We start from the raw sequence: 25827 nt of genomic DNA, 5'->3' as shown, positions 1-25827 counted from the left end.
TTATAACCTTCATGCCAAATTTTCACGCCTTATAATATCTAGCAGAGATAAATCAAAAACCGCTGACCAATAAATCTAAACAATAATGTATACTGACAATTCTGAAGACATTTCTAATTTTATTTTACTAATAATTTTAAATGCAGCTTATTTGTTAAAGATTTACTTAAATCAACTGAACCTGAAAAACCATTTGGGCTTAAAGTTTCTATTTTTCTGATAAAGTATTTAATTGAAGCCACCAACAAGGGCTGGAAAGCAGTCCCAAATCACAGCTGTCCAATGAGTACTCTCCTAGTACTGGATAAAAAGGGAGGGGCCACCTCCCACAACCTTCTGAACCCAGAGCAGGTGGAGGCTGGGGCTCTGGCGCCACCTCTGCGGAAACCCAAGCCCCCTTCGCACAGCCAAGAAAACGTTGCTCCATCGCTTAAGCCTTAGAGCAGGACACAAGCGTTTGTGCTGATCAACGAGGCAGAGCCTTCAGCACTCCCATTAGCCTGGATATTTATGCTTTCCGGAGGCCGTGGGCGGAGGCAAGACAGGTATTATGAAACTCAACAGTAATGAATGCACGAAAATTAGTAGACAAAAGAAAAACGATAACATTTTAGAGATTACATAGAACCAAAACAAACTGTAATTCCGACAGATAAACATAGCGAGAAAAGAAACCGAAATAAAACGGGCACTAAGCAAACCTTGCAGAGAACTAGCGTTACAGATCGCAGCGCTTCAAGGGCCACGAACCATCTGTTCCAGGAAATGAGCATTACTGCCACCTGAAAACTGTCCGCTAGGGCTCTGAGCTACTTACGACCTAAAGAGAAACTGGCGGCGCTGGGACTCAGCAAGCGCCGGCACCTAGCGAATAGTGCTGGTGTTGCCAAAAAATACCTGTTTTGGTGCCGTAAGTGCTGCTGCCAGAGAGAAACCGTGCTCTTGGGAAAGAGCGGTGCTTCCACGCCTAAACATCCTGTTCGGAGGGATGAACCCACTCTGTTTAAATGTGTTGTGTCAGAAAAATGTGTTGAGACATTTTAATGTTTTAATCCTCTTAATGTGTTTAATCCGCTTACAGTATTTTAACCCGTTTTAATGTGTTGTGACAGAAAAAGCGCCAGCTAACGGTGCTATGAAATTACTAGTGCGTACAGCGGCTCGGTGCAATCACCCTTCTGCACAGTAAAACATGGTTTAGGAAGTTCTTAGCAGATACTAGCGGTGCGAGAACCAAGAAAGTGACAGCACAGAGAACATAAGGACCCCGCGAATGGGAAACGTCACATTGGGCGCTAAGAACGGTGCCGTAACTGAGAAACCGCTAGTCGGCTCTACTGGCAAAAGCGCTGATGCAAAACCATCAGCTCCACATACGAAGCAGAGTCACCAGACACAACCTGGGACCTGATAGCAGGGAGATTGAGACGGAGCTCGGCTCCCCGGATCCTGAGAGAATGTAAGTAAAGAAGCAGGAAGCTGAGACGCTCAAAATTAGTAGAAAAAAGTACATAACATTTAAATAAAAATAAAATGAAAAAATAATTAAAGGCTAAAATGCAAGTAAACATGGAAAGCAAACACATCGGTAACATCGTTCTCACAGCAAAAGACAAACAGAGAATTTAAAAATAAGCGAAAATTACAGAGAACCAACCCTACAAAGAAGAAATTACAAACCTTGCCAAAAGATGCAATCCTACAGTTGTGATATCTCTGTCAGATCTAAACCGGTACATGTTACACCTAAGTCTACATTTCCTACGAAAAAAAACAAACACAAAAACAAACAACACCAACAAAAAAAACAGTCACGGTTAAACCTTTTTGACTACGACTTAAAAATCGCAGTAGCTGGTATATTCAGACTTGGTCCACAAGAGGAAAAAGTCGCGTTCGGCGGGACTTGCTATTGTCAAACGGAACTTGGTAACCAGAAATCGCGTTTGCCAACATTTCCTGACTTCCATGGGAGTTTAAAAAACACACAAGTTTAGCGAAGGTGGGACTCAATATTGCGAAAACAAACTTGGTATAAGAGCTCCCAGGCACTGCTAAACTGATCTTCGGTAAACCTAAAAAAATCGCATTCGCGGGTACCCAGATTTCTTTTTCTTTTTCTTTTTTTTTTGAGTTGGAGTCTCGCTCTGTCGCCCAGGCTGGAGTGCAGTGGCGCGATCTCCGCTCACTGCAAGCTCCGCCTCCAGGGTTCACGTCGTTCTCCTGCCTCAGCCTCCCGAGTAGCTGGGACTACAGGGACCCGCCACCACGCCCGGCTAATTTTTTTGTATTTTTAGTAGAGACGGGGTTTCACCGTGTTAGCCAGGATGGTCTCGATTTCCTGACCTCCTGATCCGCCCGCCTCGGCCTCCCAAAGTGCTGGGATTACAGGCGTGAGCCACCGCGCCCGGCCGGTACTCCGAAGCCCTCAGATCGGCGACCTGGGCGCTGTAGCCACCGAGAAAATACGGGCACCGAGCCAGGAGCAGTGCCGCAACCAAGAGACCTCGGCTCGGCGAAATGGCGGCGTCTGGAGCCTGCGAGTGACGCCAGCCGGTGGGGCTGTGAAGGAGAACATTCGTTACGGCGCAAACAACGGCACTGTCACCAAGAAACCGTCGTCTCTGAGAAAAAAAGAGACGTTCGGCCGCTGAGAAACTCCCTACAAGTGCTGTGACAGAAAAACCGCCGGCTCCGCGCAGCTGGCAAAAGAGCCAACGGGAACGCCGGGTGCTCCGACCATGACCCCGGCACTGGAGGACGTGGGATGGAGAATGGGACACACGCAGCGAGAAGGGAAACGTTTCGTGCAGACCAACTAGCGCCGCCGCCACTGGAAAACTGACCCGCCAGTGCTGCCAATGAAGTGCGTGTGAGAAACCCAAGATTGGTGGGAGGAGCAGCGCTGGGCGCTGGACTCGCGAGTGTGAGAATCTGGCGGCGCTAGGACCCTTCAGGCGCGGGCACGAGGCCAAAGCCAGCGCTGTTGCCAAAGACAAATGCCCGTTCTTTTGGGGCGCCATCAAAGGTGCAGCCAGCGATCACTCCCAGGCTCTGAGAAACTAGAGATGTCAGCCACAAACCCTCGGTTCAGGGAAAGGTGCGGCGCCGTGACGGATCGACTGGCACTGGGTGCAACATTCTCTTGTGGCCTAGAGACTAGAATATAAAAACAAAAACCAAATACAAGACTGCTGCTGGCATTTCTCCTACTCTCCCCCCTCAAGTCAGTGGCTTCAGGCTTAAGAAAACCTGTATTTTTCTTGGCTGTGCCATAATCCGTAATTACCGAGGCCCCCAGCGACCCACCCAGTGTGATTCGCAGAGGGAAAGGAGCTGGAATAAGGACCGTGAATGGGGCGGATGTGGTTCGTCCTGGGAGAGAGCTAAAGCTTGTGCGGGTCGCAAATAGCTTTACACTGCAGGAAACTGCTCTTCCAATGGCCGTGGCTGGGTCCTTCCACACCATCCCTCTGCCCTAGACCTTTGTCCCCGTTCAGAGCCATCAGAGATTCTAGGAGAGCCGTCAACAACCGCATCTCTTCGGAACTTGGAAACTCTACGTTCAAGATCTCCGTGGAGAATGAATGAAAGGCACAGTCGCCTGACCCAGGCATCAGGCTTGCCCAGCACATCAAGTCCCTCCCCTACTGGATGGAACTCTGTGGCAATCGCTCCTTATTCTGATGGTTCACTCTGTCAGATATCCTCGATATTTGGGGATAGTAGTTCAAACACAGCCGGGGAGGAAAACGGGCTGAAAGACTCCAGCGTTGGATGTAGAATTGACAGTGAGACATACACCTCCTCTCTAAGCCCAGAGAAAAGCTCAAGTTGGGGTTCTCTGTCTCTAGCCGCATGATCTTCAAAATGCATCATTGATTTCTTTCTGTCTTCTGGGAAATGCAATGCAGGTGAACTCGTAGGTGCTCAAATCCTCCATGTCCTCACTTTTCAGACTGAGGCCTGTTTGTTTTTTTTTATCTGAGAAGAAATATGGGACTGCCACTGCTCAGTAGGAAAATGTCCTTTCCCACAAGCATTTATATTTTAATAAAAATCTGCACTTTGTGAGTTGAGCCCCCTCAAAGAGACCTACAAACCCTGCCACGAGCATCTCCATCCACACTCATCATTTCCTATTTTCATCACTGCTGCTCCTGTGCAAACCAAACTATCCTTTCCCTGGGGGATCCTAGGTAGAGGCCATGCCAGGATAAAGGCAGAGATATGCACTGCCTGGTAAGGAAATCCATTTTGGCCTTGTAATTCTCACCCTCTCCCAACACATTTGCCTAAATATCTCCTTGGCACCTTACCCCGTCTTCAGCTAGCTAAAACATTCCGTGGTATTTGAGGCCTTTGCAATTCCCTCCAGGTTTTGTGGGTGGGAGAAGAAAGAAAAAACTGCACTGTTCCCACCCACATAGTTTCAGCCACTTTATCAAATAGAAGAGCAATGTGGAGCCATTGCAAAGCAAAATACCTGCCACAACTCCTCTCTTCTCATTTCAACTCCAGCTTTTCATCTTAGCAAAAAAGTTGCAATCAGCACCCCCTAGATGGAAGGAATATCCTGTCTTAATGGGAGTCCATAGAGGCTGCAGGCTGCTCCCCTACAGAGACTGACATCAAGGTAGTTGCAGAATTCAGATTCTAATTCCAGTGTGGTTGGAGGCAGGGTGGATTCCAGGGAGGTCAGGAAGAGGTAAAGTACAGAATTGAGCTCCTTGGGAGGAGGTCATGGGAACTTTGCAGTATGACAATGGCTAGAGATTGGGTAGAATTGAGCAGGCTGGCAATGGCAGTTTTGTGTGGGTGGTAGGACCTAGGATTCAAACTTGAGGGCAAATTGTGGAGCACATACGACAAATGATGTAGAGCCTTTCCTATTTCCCTTCCTGGTGTGTCATCCAAAACAATAAATAATAAAGAATTAAAAAAGACTGATATTTTTGTTCAATTTCCTGAAGAAAAACCTCATCAAACTAAGATAACTATAATGACAAATCTTGTTAGAATATTAGTAACCAAATGAAAGTGACACAAAACAGAAAAACGGTGGGGGGTGGGAGGGACCAAGAAAGAAAAAGTCCCCAACACTCAGGTGGTGTGTACAGGTGAATCTTCTGGGATTGAAGATTCACCCTCCCAATTTCCTGCCTGTCCTAAGCTTACCTGTAACTTAGAGCGTTTTGTGTTTGTTTTTTTGTTTGTCTTGTTTTGTTTGTTTTGTAAAACACTCTCTACAAATGTTTGATAGATTATAAACCGCAGGATCCACTAGACCCTGCAAGGTGCAGGGGAGCCCTGTGACTACCACTCCAATGCACCTCCACCCATGTTCTTTCTCCTAGTTCCTCCACAGAATTTCTTCTTCCTGGTTCCATTTGCTGTAGGAATTTGGGGCTGTATTCACTGACAAGTAATTTGGGGCTGTATTCACTGACAAGTTCCACGAGTTTACCCAATTTTGGTGAGCGATAAACTCTTGACTAACAATTATGTGTGTGTGTCTGTCTTTCCTGTAGGAGGAAATCCGTGGTGCTTCAGGATATTGTGAATTTGGGCCTCTGAAAGCAGAATTCTGATTTAACAGTATAATGGAATTCATGAATGTCATGATGCTAATTTGAATCAACAAGCAGCCTTGTGAGAGGAATCTGTTTTTCCTCAAGTCTGAAGAACACCAGGAGAATCTTTCTGGATGGAGTTACCAGGAATCCTCTGCTGAGCAAAGTGAAAGGGAAGATGCAATTTCTCCTGGGAAGGGGGGATGCTGATGTAGAGGGTGACAAGTAATATGCCATGAAGGATTCAGTCACCTGGTTAGATTTAGAGTTAGAGTTATGGTTAAGGAAGAAGGAAGGAGAAAAGGGAGAAGAGGAAGAAAGGAAGCAAGAAAAGGTAAAATTTATTCTGAGATAAAATTTGTGAATTTTGCTAAACTATATACATATATATATATATATATTTATTTATTTATTTATTTATTTTTTGCTGTCATTAGCCAAGATAAGGAATCTTCAAGTTGAGTAAGACTGGATTTGGAATTGTCTGGGGGCTTTCAAAAGAGCCATTCAGTAAATAAGAAAGAATAAGGCCTGCAGCATCAGAGTCTGAGCTGGGGGCATAGGTTTGTGTGAATTTGGGCATGGTGGCTCAGGTCTGTAATCCCAGCACTTTGGGAGGCTGAAGTTGAGGACTGCTTGAGCTCAGGAGTCTGAGACCACCCTGGGCAACATGGAGAGACCCCATCTCTACAAAAAAATAAAAAATATTAACCCAAGGTGGTGGCATGCGCCTTGCTGCCAGCTACTGTGGAGGCTGAGGTGAGAGGATTAAGTCCAGGATGTCAAGACTGCAGTGAGCCCTGTTTGTGGCACTGCACTCCTGCCTGGTCCACAGAGGGAGACTCTGTGTGAAGGTGGGGAAAGAAAAGATTTGTATGAATTTGGTGCTGCTTTGTATTTCAAAATAGGAAAGTGGATATATGAATATATGGCATAAAAGGTCCAGATACCGGACCCCACTGAACTCAGTTGTTTTCAAGATCTGACTTTAACCTTGCTAGGCTGAAGAATCTGGAATGGTTCAGATGTTTCTAGTGCAGCTATAACTTTTGCCTCCTTTAGAGTAAAGCTGTGGAGGACTTGAGTATACTCAGAGTGGATCTGAGAGGTATCTGCTTCCAGAATGAATTAGAATTCCTGAATTTGAATCATAATCAGATGGCTGTTAAGGGGTTATTGAAGACATATGGCTCTTAAGTGCACAATACTGAATTCAGGTGAATATTATAAATATTTGTAAGTTGGATTATATTATGGGAGCACTTCGTAAAAATTGCCACGCAGGGATAAATGTAGGAAGGGGATTGCAGAGTCTGATATCTAAAAAATAAGTGGAGCAGCATTTGGAAACCCCTGTTCACATTTCCGATCTCTTTTCTCTCATTAGAACCTAACTGCTATCCTCTAATCCCTACTTTTGAAAAAACGTATTTAAGGCTGGGCGCGGTGGCTCACGCCTGTAATCCCAGCACTTTGGAAGGCCGAGGCGGGCAGATCACAGGGTCAGGAGATGGAGACCATCCTGGCTAACATGGTGAAACCCCGTCTCTACTAAAAATACAAAAAAATTAGCCGGGCGTCATGGTGGGCGCCTGTAGTCCCAGCTACTCGGGAGGCTGAGGCAGGAGAATGGCATGAACCCAGGAGGCAGAGCTTGTAGTGAGCCGAGATCGCGCCACTGCACTCCAGCCTGGGCGACAGAGCGAGACTCCGTCTCAGAAAAAAAAAAAAAAAAAGAAAAGATATATTTAAAAACTCAGCAAACATTAATGGAGATATTCCAAAAGCCAGGCTCCTGGTTCCAAGACCCCACTCAGAGGACTAAGCTCAAATCTAATAAGATGTGTAGGCTTGGGGCCAGTGGCGCAAGGGGATATCCACAGGAGGGCCAATCGAACAAGGCCTCAGACTCATGAGCCTCAAATGTAGACGTTAGATTTTTCCTCCAATTGAGATTATACATACAGCCACAGAGCTTCATGGATGCGAATGAAAATGGTCATGTCTCAACTTTTAAACTGTGCTCAATTAGAGGAACTCATTGCCTATGGCATAGTGTCATGTAGTAAAATGGTTTCATTGTCTAATCTTGTAGTTAGTACAGTGATAGTACATTACGTTTTTGTGTTAAAAGAAGTCATTTGTTATCCCAGCACTTTGGGAGGCCGAGGCAGGCAGATCACCTGAGGTCAGGAGTTCAAGACCAGCCTGACTAACATGATGAAACCCCATCTCTACTGAATTAGCCAGGTGTGGTGGCGCATGCCTGTAATCCCAGCTACTCGGGAGGCTGAGGCAGGAGAATCGCTTGAATCGGGAGGCAGCGATTGCAGTGAGCTGAAATTGTGCCACTGCAGTCCTGCTTGGGCAACAAGAGCAAAACTCTGTCTCAAAAAAAAAAAAAAGGCTGGGCGCGGTGGCTCACGTCTATAATCCCAGCACTTTGGAAGTCCAAGGCGAGCAGATCACGAGGTCAGGAGATCGAGACCATCCTGGCCAACACGGTGAAACCCCATCTCTACTAAAAATACACAAAAATTAGCCGGGCGTGGTGGCAGGCACCTGTAGTCCCAGCTACTTGGGAGGCTGAGGCAGGAGAAAGGTGTGAACCTGGGAGGCGGAGGTTGCAGTGAGCTGAGATCCCGCCACTGCACTCCAGCCTGGGCAACAGAGCAAGACTCCATCCCCACCCCCCGCCAAAAAAAATCATTTTTAAAATTTAGCTTTTAAAACACATTTAGTTTTTATTTTACTGTGTTTATTCTTCGTGGTCAGGCACACTTGTGCCCTTTTGTTTCCTCCCTTGAGGTGTGGGCCTGGACTCCTAAAACCTCCATTTCTAAATTTGCCTTACCAACAGGGTCACAATGGTAGGCAGACTTGGTGGGACATGAGGCAATAAAAAGATGAACAGTCATTCCAGTTATGGCTTGGCAGTGGGATGGCAGCACATTAGCTTGGCTCTCACAGTGTGGGCTGCTTTGGTTTCTTTTCCTAACCGAACTCTGACAGGTAGAGTCCTCATGTCCAGGAATAATTCCAGAAAACAATAAAAAAAGAAACAAATTGGTTTTCAGACCAGGACACAAACATAACCATAGTGGATGAGAGCTCATTCATTTACTAAACTTGAATGTGGTTATTACTTCATTGCTATTGTAAACCAAAAATAAAATTTGAAGCCCCCCGCCACCAACGTCTGAATGGACCCCTCTTCTCAGCCAAGGGCATTCCAAAGTCAGCCTGAAAAAGTAGTTTCAAGCCATGCTGGGAGGGGGAAGTGAGACGTGCCTCATTATATTCTCCTCTCTTTTAAAATTATTGATAGAACAGACTCTTTAAGTCTGGTTAGAATCATTTACAATCTATCTCTCTGAAGTCTTCCACCTGGAGGCTTCATCTGCGACACCTTTGTCTCTGGAACACCTTATGGCAACCCAGGCATTCCTTTCTAGAGATAATAGTTATTGCAACAAATTGCCAATCATAAAATTTTTGAACCTCTCCAACTTGAAAGATCATGCTTCCAGTTATTCTGCCTTTCTGGACTGAACCAATGTACACCTTAAATGTATTGATCTCATGACTTCCTAAAATATATGTAAACCAAGTTGTGCGCTGACCACCTGAAGCACATGTTCTCAGGGTCTCCTGATGGCTGTTTCATGGGCTAACGGTCACTCACATTTGGTTCACAATAAATCTCATCAAGTATTTTACAGAATTTGACCCTGTGTCTGCTGGACCTCCCGGAAGAGCAGCACATGTGCTGATTTCTTTGGGTTTCAAAATTGACAACAGTCAATGGAAAACTGGATCCAAATTCTACCAGGGAATACTGTGCCAGGTGCTTTCAGTGGGATCCTTGCTGTCTCTGGGATTTCAATGGTCTTCTCCAGGGCTCATTAAATAACTGGTGAGATCCCTAACTGGCATGGTTCCAGAAGTGACGTGGAAGTTAGGAAACTCAGGCAGTCATTGATTTCCCAGCCCCACTGATGCTTTTCCTCTATCTCCTGGCTGAGAAAAGAAGACCAGGAAGAGCTGTGAGGGACTTCCAGGGTGGCATGTGGCTGTCTCCAGCACATGTAGATAACCCGGATTCTATCTGTAACAGGCTATGCTGATGGATCAGCAGGTTAACCCAAGCTGAAAAAAGCAGTCAAGCACTTCCTTTGGTGTGTAAGGCAGAAACCAGGACATCTGCTGCTCCACCAGGGTACAAAAATCAATCCTATTTCACCAATTTGTCTCCTCCGTGTGGGGAGCATAGGGCATTGAAGGTGGATGAGAATCACCATCCACCTTCTGCTGCACAGGAAAGACAAGGGAACACTCCAGGGAAGACAGAGGAGGAAAACATCGAGCAGCCCCAGGTGGATGTGTCTGTGTGTGTGTGTGTGTGTGTGTGTGTGTGTGTGTGTACCTTGACAGTGGGTAGAGGAAGGGAGAGGAGGGTTGAGGTCTTCCCACTAGAGGAGTGAAATGAGCAGAACTGAGAAAAGAGGTCAGAGAAAAGAAAGAGGAACCTACAAGCCACCACAGAGCTTTCTTTCCCCAGGGAATGGTCTCTTGCCCGACTAGGGGCTGCGTATCCTTGTGAAGTCACTGGAAGTTTTCAAGGGGTGGGCTTCCCGGCTTCAGTAGACTCAAGGTCCCTGGGGTCCAGTTAGGATAGGCGCCTGTGAGGGCTCCCGAGTTGGAATAACAGTCGGAAGAACTGACAGGGCTGGGGGTGCACTAAGCACACTCTATGCCTGAGAGTTGAGGGTGGGGATGTTGGAGGGTAAAAGGGCTGCTTTTTCCCCGTGTGCAGGCTTCAGATTCACAGGGGGTGTGAGGAGAGGGCGGAGGAGGAGGAGTCAGCGGCTATTTATGCTGGGAAGATGGCTCAGTTGAGAAGTGAGGCAGATGTGGCCTCAGAGGGTCTGGCGGATGGCTGCCGGGATCACCGGGGGCTGGACTTTGAGACGTCCAGGACGAAGTCCTTTCCGTGCTGCCCTCGCTGTGTCTGCTGGAACTGTTGGAGCCGCAGTGCAGCCTAATTTTGACTTCAGGTAAAATAATTCAATACACTGAGGCCCAGGGGGAACAAAGCAAGGTCTACTCCATATCTCTGAACAGCTGGTGTCTTTCAGTGCCTAAACTCAATCAGAAGCCTGGGAGCAAAAGTTGCTCTCCAGTGCAGTCCATACAGGTTACTTCTTGCAACACAGAGGTGACTGAAGCATAGTAAGCAGATCTAGAAAGGCAAACATCTCTAGCAGATCTAGAGAGGCTAGCCAATGTTAGCTAGCAGTGTCTTTATGTTGATAAAACTATTCACAGTGTTAACTTTGTTTGTTGGTTTGTTTGTCCGTTTTTGTCTCCCAGGCTGGAGTGCAGTGGTGCGATCTCGGCTTACTGCAACCTCCAGTAATTCTCCCGCCTCAGTCTTTCCAGCAGCTGGGATTAGAGGCTACCCACCCCCACACCCAGAATTTTTTGTAGAGACGGGGTTTTGCCATGTTGCCCGGGCTGCTCTCAAACTCCCGATTTCTTAGTCTGACCAAGTCAGAGTTTAGCTATTTCTTAGTGTAGCAAGTTGAGATTTATTCCAGTTTCGATTTCTAGTTGTAACGATGCTGGCTTTATCCGTGCCTACATATTTGTAGTCATTGCAAGTTCCTGTTTTGTAATAGGAACCCCCATTATAGCCGTGCTTGCGGTTTTTGAGTCTTGTAGAAATCTGGGTACTGCAGAATGTAATTAAAAAAAAATTTAGCAGTGCCTGAAATCTTTTAGTCATACCAAGTGTGATTTCACAATAGAGATCCTCGCCCTGGCTGTGCTTGTGATTTTTCACTCATGCAGAAGTTGAGGTGTCTAGGCTACAGGAACTTTTTGGTGTCGCAAATACCGGTTTAGCCATGGCTGTTTCTTCTTAACCCGAGGAAATTTCGGATAGACGCAAGAGGCACAGGTTTAGTGCTAATACAAATATGGCCGTAGGATCGCACCGTTCAACACTGCAATTTCTTTGTAAGGTTATTTGTATGTTTTGCATACTCAAAAAAATTTTTTTTGATGTGTCTTTTTCTGGGAGCGAGGTTACTAGTGTATTTTATTTTCATTTCTGTGCGCTTTAAAAATTTAATTATTTTATTTTTTATTTAAATGTTATGTATTTTATTTTTTCTTACCCACTGCCTTCCCCAGGAGAGTAAATGTGGCATAATTTCTTCTACTGATTTTGAGTATCATGTCTCAGCTTCCTACTAACTAGCCTTCTCCCGTGAGCCGGGGAGCAGAACTGGTGCCTGGTCTCTGGGGTTCTCTTCCGCTGCTCTGTGCGTATGTCGAGCCAGCAGTTTCACATCAGCACTTTCACCAATAGCGGAGACTCAGTGTTTTCTCCGCTGCCTCACCTTTGGAAGCGCAGAACAAAACAGAACGTTTCGGCCAGGTGCTGTGGCTCACGCCTGTAATCCTAGCACTTAGGGAGGCTGAGGCGGGTGGATCACTCGTGGTCAGGAGTTTGAGACCAGACTGGCCGGCGGGTGAAACCCCGTCTGTACTAAAAATACACTAGTTAGCTGGCCGTGGTGGCGCGTGCCTGTAATCCCAGTTACTCGGGGGCCTGAGGCAGTATGCTTGAACCCAGGTGGCGGAGGTTGCAATGAGCCGAGATTGCGCCACTGAACTCCAGCCTGGGCGACAGAACGAGACTCCTTCTCAGCAACAAAACAACCCAGAACGTTTCTCGTTCACAGGACTCAGAAGTGCTTTGTGGTAACGCTTCCTCTCTCCTAGCACGGCCACTTTCCCCGGGCTTGCTGTCTCATGGTCTCAGCCCAATGATTGGCCGAGGAGGCACTCTTTCAGCACTGGAAGGGCTTGGGCTCGATTTTTCCGCCACAGGCGTTTCATTGGGTAGGTGGTTTCTCGGTGGAAGCACCGTACAACCTTCCAAGCCCCGGTATTTCTCAGAGACGGCGATTTCTTAGTGGTAATACCTTAACTGCGCCAAAAATGAAGTTTGCCGCTGGGTACACCGCTAGTCATTCAGTGTGGGCATTTGCTATTGATGCAGGATTTTTGCTTCTAAGCTCAGCTATATCCGGGTCCTTGTCTCACGATCAGGAGGAAGTGGGCACGCGGATATCCAAGAGTGAGGGGAGTAGAATTTATTAAGTGTAAACGAAAGCTCTCATCAAAAACAGGGGTCCTGAAAGCAGGCTGCCGGTTGCTCCCTTAACAGTTGAATACAAAGGCTTTTCTATGAAGCTGATGAGGCTGGGTTCCCTGTTTGTACAAGGCGAGAATTCCTGGAGGCTTCATCCCATTCCTCCAGTGCGCATGCGCGCTCTTAGTCCGCTCTTAGTCCGCAGCAGGCGTGTTTAGGCAAGTCCCCTGCTTAAGTTCCCTTGTCTGCACAAAACACCACAGGTTCTCTGGGGACCCTTCCCTTATAGTCTCCCTAAAGCTGGCTAACTCCTTTCACTATGTCCAAGTACCCCTGGTTCCTCGGACTGGCACGTTCTCAGTCATAGCACCGCTCATTCGTCCAAGCGGGATTGATCTGGGTGGCATCACCGCTGGTGGGTCGAGCCTGCAGCTTCTTCTGAGCAGTTTCATTAGTTTTTGGGTCCTAGCACCGCTAGTGGTACCACAGTGACTCGTCATAGGTTGCAGGACGTTTGCCAACTCCACCCCACGCTGCCTGCCTAGGTTCAGGCTATGGGACAAAACAGACTCCTGCAAAGGAAGAATCCCGAGGGTTGGATATTTAGGAACGACGTCCTTTGCAGTGCCACGTCCGCGGATGCTGCACTTGGCTTTCTCCTCCCTCCTGGAGAAGAATTGATGTTTACTTCTCCCCACTCTCCGGGCTGCATTATCCAGGGATTTCGGGGACTAGACTACCTGAGATTTTAGAGCTTCTACTGGATCATCCTTTTGGAAATAATTATCAGTTACAATAATGTCTATCCGGGCTGGGTGCGGTGGCTCACACCTGTAATCCCAGTGTAGCAGGACGAGCCGCAGACAAAACTCCTCAGACACCAGATTAAAGAAGGAAGAGGTTTTTTATTCGGCCAGGAGCATTGGCAGACTCGTATCTTAAGAGCTGAGTTCCCGGAAAAAGAAACTCCTGGCCCTTTTAAGGGCTTACAACTCTACGGGGTCTATGTGAAAAAGTCATAATAGATCAAGTAAGCGTAAGGAACGTGACTGGGGGCTACATATATCAGCTAACAGAACAAAAAGTTTTACAGTGCTTTCTTATACAATGTCTGGAATTTACAGATAATACCAGTAGTTTTGGTCAGGGGTTAATATTATGATTATTTTAGCCACCAGGGCCAGGTGGTGGTGCCAAGGTCGTCTAGCTATTTATCTTACTTCTGTTTCTTTCCAACTTTTTGCTTTCTCCCTTTTTCTTCTGTCTTATAAACTAGGGAAAAGGGGAGGTTGGGGAGAAACTGAGGAGGACAACAGGAGAAGTGGTAGCCTCATACCATATTTCCCCCCTTTGAGAATTTTCACTTTTTAGTGGGAGTTCTGACTCTCATCCTTATTTTCTGAGTCTGTGAGATAGAGCGATAGTGATTCATATAATACACGTGTGCTGAAGTTTTCTGATGAACCAAAGTAACAACAAAACCTTTTATCATTTGAAAAAGCAAGGATAATACGCAGGGGGAGCAGCAAGCAAGTTCCTATCACTAGCAATACACCTACAATGAGGTGTTTAAATCCTCCTATAGCTGGAAACCATTTTCCAAATAAAGACTCAGGATTAAACTCGTGCCAAACCTGTACAGGCACATGTGCCACCTTTGTCATGTCCCTGACTATGTTTTTAACCACCTGTCCTTGATCATCTATTTGTAGGCAGCAATTGGTTAAGTTAAATTTTCCACAAACTCTTCCTTCAGCTGCTAGCAAGTAGTCCAAGGCCAGTCTATTCTGATAGATAGCATTCCTCATTTGGGTTTCCTGCCGAGCTAAAACAGTCAAAGCTCTGCCAGTTTAATTAATAATTATTTCTAAGATGGCCTGCAATCTTATGATCTGATTGAGCATGTAAATGGGGGTTCGGTATCCCCATGAGCCGTCTTGTGCCCATGTGGCAGGCCCATAATACTGTATGATCCTTTCAGGGGGCCACTCATTATCTTTCCAGTTTCCTATAACTATGCCTCTCTTTTCTCGGGAGGCATAGACAGGGAAAGCTAGGAGCTCACCCGTTTTTATGGGTAATAAGGAAAAGGATGGCTTAATAGTGCCAATAACCCAACTGCCTGCCCATTTATTAGGTAACCGAATGTAGGCTCTGTGCCCACATATCCAGTATAGTCCAGCGGGAGCCGTCCAGTCCTGATGAGATTCTGGATGAACCCAAGCAGTTTTTAATTTAGAAAATTTACTAAATGGATTCTTTTCAGTGTGGTTTAAGCCCCACCAAGTAATTATCTTTGTTGTACTGTTATACAACTTCTGTCCTACACAATTAAGCTTTCTTACAGGGATGATAAAGTCTTTCCCTTCTCTAGCTATACAGTATTGTCCAATAATTGAGGTTTTTAGGACCCAGAAGTTGCTAGCTTGGGCTCTCGGAACTGGAATTATATCAGGAGCTGGATCAGTAGGCACCAACTCTCAGGATTCTCAAGGCCATCGGTCTCCAATAGTGGTTCCCCCACATACATAACAAGAAGCAACATTAAGGGAATGAGCTACATTTTCTGCTAATTGGAGAAACAAATTTTTTGTCTTTTTTGGAAGTTCTGGTGCTGGCAGATTCAGCCCCTCATAAAAGGTTTGAAATACCGGTTTGGGGGAGTGCTTGTGGACCTCCCTTCTAACTAAAATGGCAACCTGGGGGTTTAAGCCTGTCCCATTGATCCCCAGGGTTACACATTTTCCCTTTTTCCAACAGGGATCTAGGGGATTGGTAATTGTTAGTTCTAGTGGGTTACAGTGACCGGCAGCATAGGAGGGGTTGGCTTCCCCCTTCTGAAGATAAACCGGGTCCTTTTTGTTCTTTTTCCAAGTAGCCCAAATAACACATGGCCAATAGGCACAATTTTCACAAACCCCGGACTCATGACAAACATATTTATTTTCTACTCTGTAGCTCCTTTCCCAGTTAAGAGAACCACATCCTATTCCTAGCTTTTTATTCTTAATGGCTGCACAAGCATCAAATCTTAAAGTTATTTGTTTGGGGATTCCTTTTTCTTCTGTTCTGGCTATTATTTTACTTGTATCACCTAGGAAAAGGCCAGTTCTTATTCTTATTTCAAAAATGGTGGTTGTAGGGGGCTCAGATGGGTTATAACATACATCAGGTTGGTCATTTCCCAGGCTACATACCTTGTACTGAGTGGCATTATACAAACAAGTTTCTTTTAATGTTCCCATACATTCATAATAACTATAGAACAGAAACATTGTTTTAATTTGCTGTCCTACCTCGGTGACCTGATGAATACACTGGGAACAGTCCCCAGTTTGAGTAAGGTCAGTAGAAGCCCTTACTGTATAAGTCCAAAATTTAAGAAAAATGAATCCCATGATGAGCTTCCTCATGCTTCAGCTGTGCGTGGACCAGTCAGCTTCCGGGTGTGACTGGAGCAGGGCTTGTCGTCTTCTTCAGGGTCACTCTGCAAGGGTTGTCTGGGCTTGGTCTTGCCTCCCAGGTTTCAGGCGCTGCAGGTTTACACGGCTGTGGTGGATCCAGGCTGGGATTCCCTCTACCTTCACAGTGGTGGGAGTGGTCAGGACGACAGTCTGGGGTCCTTTCCACCATGGACACAAAGAGGCTACGTTCCAGTCCTTGATCCACACTCGATCACCTGGGGAGAAAGGTTGAACTGGGGAGAATAAGCTAACAGGGCATCTCTCATTTACCAGGCTGAGATTGTTTGTGTAATTTTTCCTAAAGCCTGTAGCTGTCGCTGTAACTCAATTTCACCTAACTCTCAGGGAGTGCCTGGAAGTCCCCGCAATATAGGAGGGGGCCTATGATATAATATTTCATAAGGAGAATATACTGTTCTTTTAGAAGGGGTACATCTAATTTTAAATAATACCGTAGGGAGAGCCTGTATCCATTTTAATCCTGTTTCCTGACATACTTTCCCTAAACTATTTTTGATAGTCCTATTTATCCGCTCCACCTTTCTGGAACTCTGAGGCCAGTAGGCAGCATGCAGTTTCCATGTGATCCCCAATACCTTTGCCGTCTTCTGTACCAAGTCAGCCACAAACGGCGGCCTGTTATCTGAGCCGATCTGTAAGGGCGGTCCAAATCTAGGAATAAGATCTCGAAGAAGCACATGAGTTACTTCACGAACTTTCTCAGTTCATGTTGGATAAGCGTCCACCCACCCAGAATAGGTACACACAAGAACTAGTAAATACTTGTTACCTCCACACTTTGGCATCTCTGTGAAGTCCACCTGGAGATCTTCAAACAGGGCTGCTCCATAAGCTTGTATGCCGGGGGGAACAGCTGGACCTTGCCTCGCATTATGCTGTCAGCAGGTAACACACCGCTGTGTCACCGTTTTGGCAAGGGCTGACAAATGCAAGATGTAGAAATACCAGCCTAACAACTTTTCAAGTGATTCCTGACCTAGATGGGTGGTTTCATGCACAGCCAGTACAACTGCAGCTCCTAGCAGCTGTGGCACAGCTACTGTCCCATCTGGTAACCGAATCCATCCTTCCTCCATTACTTGTCTTCCCTCTGCCTGGAGAAAGTCCTTTTCTTCTTTAGAATAAGTAGGTACAAGATCAGGTGCTTGAGGGAGCAGGGGGGCTGTCACTGATGCCCGGAAGGGGGCAGATGCTTCTTTTTGAGCCTCTAAGTCAGCACAGGAATTCCCCAAACCCACCAAGGTGGAAGCTCACTGGCGTCCTCTGCAATGTATAACTGCCACCTTGTGGGGTTTCCATACCGCTTCTATTAATTGCAAGATTTCTTGTTGATATTTTATGTCTTTTCCCCCAGAGTTCAATAGGCCCTTTTCTTTCTATAATGCTCCATGCACTTGAAGGGTTAAAAAGGCATATCAAGAGTCAGTGTAAATGTTTACAGTCTTACCTTCACTGAGTTCTAAGGCCTGAATTAAAGCCGAGTTCAGCTTTCTGAGCTGAAGTGCCCTGGGGCAACGATCTGGCTTCGACAACAGTGTCCAGAGTTACCACTGCATACCCTGCACATCTCTCTCCTTGTGGGTTGATAAAGCTGCTCCCATCCACATACAGTTCCCAGTCTACTAATGCCCAAGGCTGGTCCCGGAGGTCAGGTCTGCTAGAGTAAACTGAGTCCAACACTTCTACACAGTCATGCTCGACAGCGCTCTCTGATACTGGGAGCAAGGTAGCGGGATTCAGGGTGTTACAAACTTCAATGATTATATGGGGATTTTCACAAAGCAAACTTTGGTACTTAGTGAGTCTAGCCTTCGTTAGCCAATGATGTATTTTAGTATTCATTAAAGTCACCACAGCATGGGGGGCCTTTATGTTCAGGTTTTGCCCAAGAGTCAGCTTATCTGCTTCTTGTACTAGCAGGGCAGTTGCTGCCAAGGCCCTCAAACATGGGGGCCATCCTTTAGAAACCCCATCTAGTTGTTTAGAGAGGTAGGTCACCAGCCTGCCTCGGCCAGGGCCCCACAGTTTGGGTTAAAACTCCAACTGCCATCTTTTCTCTCTCTGACGCATACAATGTAAAAGGCTTTGTCAGATTGGGTAGTCCCAGGGCTGGGGCTGACTTAAGTCTTTCCTTTAACTCATGAAAGGCTTGCTTTTGCTGGGATCCCCATTCAAAAGGTTCCCGGTCACCCCCCTTTGTGACCTCATACAAAGGCTTAGCTAATACTGCAAAGTTTGGGATCCACAGTCTGCAAAACCCTACAGCCCCTAAGAATTCTCTCACTTGCCTTCTGGTCTTAGGCTCCAGTAGATTACAAATGACCTGCTTTCTTTCTGATCCCAGGCTGTGCTCCCCCTGTCGGATAGTAAATCCCAAGTAATGTACCTGCTGTCGGCAGATCTGAGCTTTTTTCTTGGATACCTTATACCCACAGTCCTCCAGGTGCTGGAGTAGAGCATCTGTTCCCTTGGCGCACCCGACTGCCATGTTGTGTCCCAGCAAAAGGTCATCAACGTACTGGAGCAACACGCAGCCTAGGTCTCTGGTGGGAAACTTCTGGAGGTCTCGAGCCAATGTCTCCCCAAAGATGGTGGGGGAGTTCTTGAACCCATGGGGAAGCCGGGTCCAAGTGTACTGAGTAGTGACACCTGACTCCAGATCTTCCCACTGAAAGGCAAACAGCTTCAGGCTCTCAGGGGCTAATCTGATGCTAAAGAAAGCATCTTTCAGGTCCAAGCAGGTGAACCAGCTGTCCTCAGCTGGCAGCAACCCCAGCAATGTGTCCGGGTTAGGTACTGTTGGATGTAAAGTCACTGTAGCCTGATTAACCAAGTGCAAATCCTGTACTGGCCTGTAGTCCTTGGTCCCAGGCTTGGGAACAGGCAGGAGGGGAGTGTTCCATGGAGACTGACAAGGAACTATAATTCCAAAGGTTCTTAGGCTCTTGAGATGGATCTGGATACCTTCAAGAGCTTCTCTGGGGACCGGGTACTGTTTTTGCCTAACCGGCTGGGCCCCAGGCTTAATTTCTGTAAGTACGGGGGCTTGGTTGACTGCCAACCCTGGAGGGTTGTCTTCTGCCCACACTCTTGGCCACTGCTTAGCCAGAGCTGGTCTTATCTATTGGCCTGGCTCAGTTAAGAAAAGTCTCCATTCCTCCTCTCGGGGGACCATAAGGGTCATAATGACTCCCGTTCTGGGTAACTTTAGCAGCAAAGAGCCATGCTCTGTAAAAGAGATAGTGGCTCTCAGTTTGCTAAGCAAGTCCCTTCCCAACAAGGGCAAGGGACAGTCAGGCATGTACAAAAACTGATGAATCACTTTATGTCCTCCTACAGTACAAGTCCGGGGCAAGCAGAAAGCTTGTTTTGCTGAAACTCCCATGCCTCCAATGATGTCAATAGTCTTTTTGGATAAGGGGCGACTGGGGTGGTTACTACTGAATGTTCGGCACCGGTATCTACAAGAAAATCAATGTCTTTACCCCCAACTGTCATCCTGGCCATAGGCTCTTTGGGGGTCCTTGAGCCTGGTCCCCCTCAGTCCAATAACCCTTCTGCCAGGTTGAGCAGGGCCCCTTCCTCCTTGTCTGGAGCCTCCTGCTCCGAGTCACCTTGTTTTCCTTTTAGCTGAGGGCATTTGTTCTTCCAATGTCCTATTTCTTTACAATAAGCACACTGATTACACTGCAAGCTCTGATAGCCAGGCTAAGTTTCTTTCCCAGGGCCCTCCTTCCCTTGCCTCTTTGTGGGGACCCCTCTAATTGCTGCAGCTAACAGGTCAGCATTTCGCCGGGGCTGACGTTCATTCTCTCTGCGGTTTTCCTTGCAGCTTACTGCATCCTTGTTTACAAACACCTGGTTAGCTATTTCTAATAACTGTGATGTGTTCATCCCTGCAAACCCAGCCTGTTTCTGCAGTTTTCTTCTAATGTCTTCTGTGCTTTGACTAACTAAAGCCGTGTTAATCATGCGTTGATTTTCAGGGCTATCGGGTTCAAAGGGAGTATACAAATGATAGGCCTCACACAGTGTCTCGTAGAATTGTGCTGGACTTTCTTCTTTTCCCTGAATGACCTCAGAGACCTTGTTAACATTTGTGGCCTTCTGGGCTCCCCTCTTCAATCCTTCTAAGAGAGCTTCCCTGTATCGGTTTAGCCTTTGCATATCCTCTCTTTCATTTGGGTCTCACTGGGGGTCGGTTCCCAGTAACTGGGTCCTTACATACTCTTGGGGGTTTTGGTAATCAGCCAGTGCATGTTCCTCTAGCCACTTAGTTGCTGCTTGGAGCACTCTCCACCTTTCATCTGTGTTAAAGAGGAACATGAGCAACTGGTGGCAATCAGCCCAAGTGGGGTTATGGGTCTGGATAATAGTTTGGAGTAAATCAATTAGAGCTTGTGGCTTTTCAGTATAGGACGGGGTATTGTTTTTCCAGTTGAGAAGGTCAGCAGAGGTGAAGGGCTGGTACACAAAAACACGCCTCTCCACCATGTGCCCATCCTCATCTATTCCAGTATACCGCTGCTCTCTCAGGGGCATTTGTATCCCCATTTTGGGTCTTAAACGAGCTGCCAAGGGAGGGGTTTCTCCCGAGGCTTCATCTCCTCTCTTGTCTACTCTGGGTGGCCTAGGGATATGTTTGTCTTGTGGAGGCACAAGCACTGTGGACTCAAAAGTGGGGAACCTCTCTCCCTGGTAAGGAGAGGGCACCACTGGGATCACTGGTGCCATCTCCTGCAATGGATCTTCTGATGTTGGGTCCAACAGAACTTCAGGAGTTGATTTCCCTCAGTGGGTGGAGCGGGATCCTTCCTTGACTCTCTGTCCCTTTGCTACTAGCACTGCTGCTGCCTGCCCTCTTAGCCACTGTGGGGGGTCTAGCACCAGCTGTAACCAAGTGTCTATGTATGGAAACTGGTCTGAGTGTCCTGACTTACCAGTTACCTTGTGCCATACCTTAGAAACAAGGGACCTGTCCAGGCTTCCTTCTGATGGCCAACCCACTTCTAATGTTGGCCAATCTATTTCACACAAAGTTCTAAGTTTCCCTGGTGTCGTAGTAACCCCATAGTCCCCATTAAATCTCTTCTTAAAATTTTTCAACATAGTTCCTAGAGGAGTAGGCTTATTTTGTGTCTGACCCATGTTTCCTCAAGACAAAACACCAAGCTCACACCACACGCACACCACAAAACAAAGAATGGGTAAAAAGGGCACCCACACACTTTTTCAGTTTTCACCAAACCAGAATCAAAACCAAAATCAGAGTATCCAGAAATCCAAGCCAGGTCAAACCAAAACCAAAGTATCAAGCAATTCAAGTCAAGTCAAAAACAAAAACCAAAGTGCCAGTAGAGGCACGCCGTGGGTGATCAGGCCACGCTTCCACTCAAATGGAGTGGGCAAGTTCCGAAGACCAGTCTTACCAAGTTTCAAATGTCTGGACTCCAAGTGCCTGTTCCTTCCCGGTGTTCAGCCACTGCGTTGATCCTCCATGGGGGCCTGCCATGCACTGCTCTAATGAGGCGTTCCACCGGGGCAATTGCCTACCCGGGAGCGCTTTCAGGATCCGCATCGCTCAAGCTGGCCGGAGTCCCCCGCAGGGATGCTCCACAGGGCAGGCCTAAGCCGCCTTAAGGGGCTGCCTCGGCTGTCCATCAATTACCTCACTTCCTGGTCAGGGAACCAAGAAATGTAGCAGGACGAGTCGCAGACAAAACTCCTCAGACACCAGATTAAAGAAGGAAGAGGTTTTTCATTTGGCTGGGAGCGTCGGCAGACTCATGTCTTAAGAGCCGAACTCCCCAAAAAAGAAACTCCCAGCCCTTTTAAGGGCTTACAACTCTACGGGGTCTATGTGAAAAAGTCATAATAGATCAAGTAAGCATAAGGAACGTGACTGGGGGCTACGTACATCAGCTAACAGAACAAAAAGTTTTACAGTGCTTTCTCATACAATGTTTCGAATTTACAGATAACACCAGTAGTTTTGGTCAGGGGTTAATATTATGATTACTTTAGCCACCAGGGCCAGGTGGTGGTGCCAAGGTCATCTAGCTATTTATCTTACTTCTGTTTCTTTCCAACTTTTTGCTTTCTCCCATTTTCTTCTGTCTTATAAACTAGGAAAAAGGGGAAGTTGGGGAGAAACTGAGAAGGACAACAGGAGAAGTGGTGGCCTCATACCATACCAGCACTTTGGAAGGCTGAGGAGGGTGGATCACGAGGTCAGGAGATCGAGACCATCCTGGCCAATATGGTGAAACCTCGCCTCTACTAAAAGTACAAAAATTAGCCGGGCATGGTGGCGCGCGCCTGTATTCCCAGCTACTCGGGATGTTAAGGCAGGAGAATCGCTTGAACCGGGAGGACTAGGTTGCAGTGAGCCGAGACCCCGCCACTGCATTCCAGCCTGGCAACAGAGCAAGACTCCATCTCAATAATAATAATAATAATAATAATAATAATGTCTATCCATGTTCTTTAAAAACGTTTGCCTTCACGATTCTTTGTCAACGTTTGGTTGTCTTTCTCAATAAAATAACAGAGAAACTTCAAATGCCTTTTGTTTCTTTTGTTTTGTTTGATTGTTGTTGTTTCAGGATTAAGACCAAGTCAGAGGTCTGTTGCTGGGTAAGGAGTGCAGGTAGGAAAGAAGCCAGGACTCCTCCCACTTACATTCCTCGATTCCTCAACCCAAGCACATACTTGGTAGGACTGTCTTTGGCCAAAAGCTCTTATCTTTCCAAGTTCTTCCTGGGCTCTGACAAGTGCCTGGGAAGTGGTACTGTAGTCCCCAACTCTACAAATTGCTATTCTGGAGGGTGGGTTGGCAGAAATGTTGACTAGTTGAAATGTGAGTGGGGCAGCTTAGGTAGGCAATGATTACCTAAAGACTGTAAAGCCAGGCGACTAGACCTGTATACCTTGGTGGTGAAGACCTAGGAAACCAGGTCTCCATCACTTATACACTACAAGGTGTAACATTTCAGAACTAAACTGAAATCTTATGCTTCATATTCCTTTTCAGTAAACTCAGTGGCATACTACACTAATCATGGTGTCCACTTTTTTCCTGAGTTGTATACTATTGAAAGATCTTAGAACACTCTAGCACAATGTAAATGTTCATTATTGTTGCGAGAACTCAGGGACCCCAAATGGAGGGACCGGCTGAAGCCATGGCAGAAGAATGTGGATTGTGAAGATTTTATGGACATTTATTAGTTCCCCAAATTAATACTTTTGTAATTTCTTATGCCTGTCTTTACTGCAATCTCTAAACATAAATTGTAAAGATTTCATGGACACTTATCACTTCCCTAATCAATACCCTTGTGATTTCCTATGCCTGTCTTGTCTTTAATCTTTTAATCCTGTCAGCTGAGAAGGATGTATATGGTCTCAGGACCCTGTAATAATTGCCTGAAGTACACAAATTGTACAGCATGTGTGTTTGAGCAATATGAAATGTGGGCACCCTGAAAAAAGAACAGGATAACAGCAATTGTTCAGGGAATAAGAGAGATAACCTTAAACTCTGACCGCCAGTGAGCCAGGCAGAACAAAGCCATATTTCTCTTCTTTCAAAAGCAAATGAGAGAAATATTGCTGAATTCCTTTTCTCAGCATGGAACGTCCCTGAGAAAGAGGATGCGCACCTAGGGGTAGGTCTCTGAACTGGCCCCCCAGGGGCGTACCTGTCTCTTATGGTCAAGATTGCAGAGGTGAAATAAACTCCAGTCTCCCATAGCGCTCCCAGGCTTATTAGGAAGAGGAAATTCCTGCCTAATAAATGTTGGTCAGACTGGTTGATCTCAAAATCCTGTCTCCTGATAAGATGTTATCAATGACAATGGTGCCCGAAACTTCATTAGCAATTTTAATTTCGCCTCGGTCCTGTGGTCCTGTGATCTCGCCCTGCCTCCACTTGCCTTGTGATATTCTATTACCCTGTTAAGCACTTGATGTCTGTCACCCACACCTATTCGCACACTCCCTCCCCTTTTGAAAATCCCTAATAAAAACTTGCTGGTTTTTGTGGCTTGTGGGGCATCACGGATCCTACCAATGTGTGATGTCTCCCCCAGATGCCCAGCTTTAAAATTTCTCTCTTTTGTACTCTGTCCTTTTATTTCTCAAGCCAGCCGACATTTAGGAAGATAGAAAAGAACCTATGTGATTATCGGGGCAAGTCCCTGATACATTATATATTAATTACAATTACTTTATATAATTGTTCTTTTTCAGTGATTTTTTTTTAATACCTCAAATCACCAAGCACAAGCCTGAATCCACTAAAATCTCCTCTCTAACACCCTCATTTTGAGACAGCTCGTGGCTCTCCATGATAAGTTCTTGGGTGAGGAGTAACAAATCCAGTTTCTTCAACTGCGAATTCAGTTTCTGATGGTCTTTGGCTAAAGCATATTCACACATACGAGGAATGGATGAAAATGACATCTAGCAGGGACGTTAATGGTTCTTAAATACTTTGGGTTCATTTCTGATTGGCCTTTATTTCTAATAAAGGTATCTGAGGGTGGGCGCAGTGGCTCACGCCTGTAATCCCAACACTTTGGAAGGCCGAGGCGGGTGGATGATTTCAGGTCAGGAGTTCAACAACAGCCTGTCCAATATGGTGAAACCCCGTCTCTACTAAAAGTACAAAAAATTATCCAGGCGCGGTGGTGGGAGCCTGTAGTCCCAGCTACTCCGGTGGCTGAGGCAGGAGAATGGCGTGAACCCGGGAGGCGGAGCTTGCAGTGAGCCGAGAGATCGCGCCACTGCACTCCAGCCTGGGCAACAGAGCGAGACTCCATCTCAACAAATAATAATAATAAAATAAATAAATAAATAAAATAAAAATTAGCCAGGCGTGGCGGCGCTTGCCTGTAATCCCAGCTACTCGGGAGACTGAGTCAGGAGAATCACTTGAGCCTGGGAGGTGGAGGTAGGTTGCGGTGAACCGAGATTGCACCACTGCACTCCAGTCTGGGTGACAGAATGAGGCCCTGTCTAAAAAAAATGTATCTGAGAAAGGCAAGAAAGAAGAAAGTTTAGAGAGTGCTTGGAATTTTTAAAAAATCTTTACTTCCCCCAAATTTGGAGAGTAATACTTCATCACTGGGAAGGGGAAGTAGTTTCAAATATTTCTGTAATTATTTGAAAGTGGAAGTTATCAAATAGAGTCCCATAATAAGTTTCCTTATTAACAACTTGGAAGTTCCTAGAGTTTTGAAAGGTAATGTTTTGGATTTTTTTAATAGAGTATAAATTTTGTGTCTATACTTATTTGCAAGGAGATCCTGCCCTGAACTATGATAAGTCTGGGTATTGTGATTACTGTTTTCTTATCGTTAGAAAGTCTTCTCTCTTTAAGTTTTGTCTGTCACCATTCTTTCCACGTGGGAAAGCCTTTAAAGGACACAGTCCTCAAAGAAAAATAAAACCCTCTGATTATGATTGTGTACGATAAGTTTAATTGATACTCCTGTATTGTTCTTGAAAATATAGTACTTAATTCATAAAATACTTGTCAAAACTAGAGTGTATTTTGCCCCACACCTTCAGTAACATTAGGTATAATAATTTAAATGAT

At 46.1% G+C, this 25827-nt stretch overlaps 1 protein-coding gene and 1 long non-coding RNA gene across 7 annotated transcripts; one reads left to right on the top strand and one right to left on the bottom strand.

Moving 5' to 3' along the window:
* The first annotated feature begins 301 nt into the window (after positions 1-301).
* On the top strand, positions 302-22782 carry LOC134761391 (uncharacterized). Its single transcript, XR_010139951.1, has 3 exons — positions 302-1459; positions 5532-10630; positions 22353-22782. It is a non-coding gene; the product is annotated as an uncharacterized LOC134761391 (long non-coding RNA).
* LOC129059389 (endogenous retrovirus group 3 member 1 Env polyprotein-like) lies at positions 13624-22357 on the bottom strand. 6 transcript variants are annotated; one of them, XM_054555539.2, is made up of 4 exons: positions 21653-22357; positions 16993-17098; positions 16799-16887; positions 13624-16417 (listed from the first exon to the last, which is right to left on the bottom strand). In XM_054555539.2, the coding sequence occupies exons 1-4, from the start codon at positions 21799-21801 to the stop codon at positions 16414-16416; spliced, it is 348 nt and encodes a 115-aa protein (XP_054411514.1). In that variant the 5' UTR covers positions 21802-22357; the 3' UTR covers positions 13624-16413. The 6 variants fall into 6 exon arrangements, with proteins under 6 accessions (XP_054411514.1, XP_054411511.1, XP_054411512.1 ...); XM_054555536.2 differs by lacking the exon at positions 21653-22357 and adding an exon at positions 17671-21645; XM_054555537.2 differs by lacking the exon at positions 21653-22357 and adding an exon at positions 17671-21645 and having other exon boundaries at positions 16799-16874.
* Positions 22783-25827: the final 3045 nt, after the last annotated feature.

The sequence above is a fragment of the Pongo abelii genome, chromosome 4, assembly GCF_028885655.2.
Source record: "Pongo abelii isolate AG06213 chromosome 4, NHGRI_mPonAbe1-v2.0_pri, whole genome shotgun sequence".
Taxonomy (NCBI): domain Eukaryota; kingdom Metazoa; phylum Chordata; class Mammalia; order Primates; family Hominidae; genus Pongo; species Pongo abelii.
The sequence above is the reverse complement of the archived record's forward strand: the minus strand, read 5'-3'. Positions and strand labels throughout refer to the sequence as shown.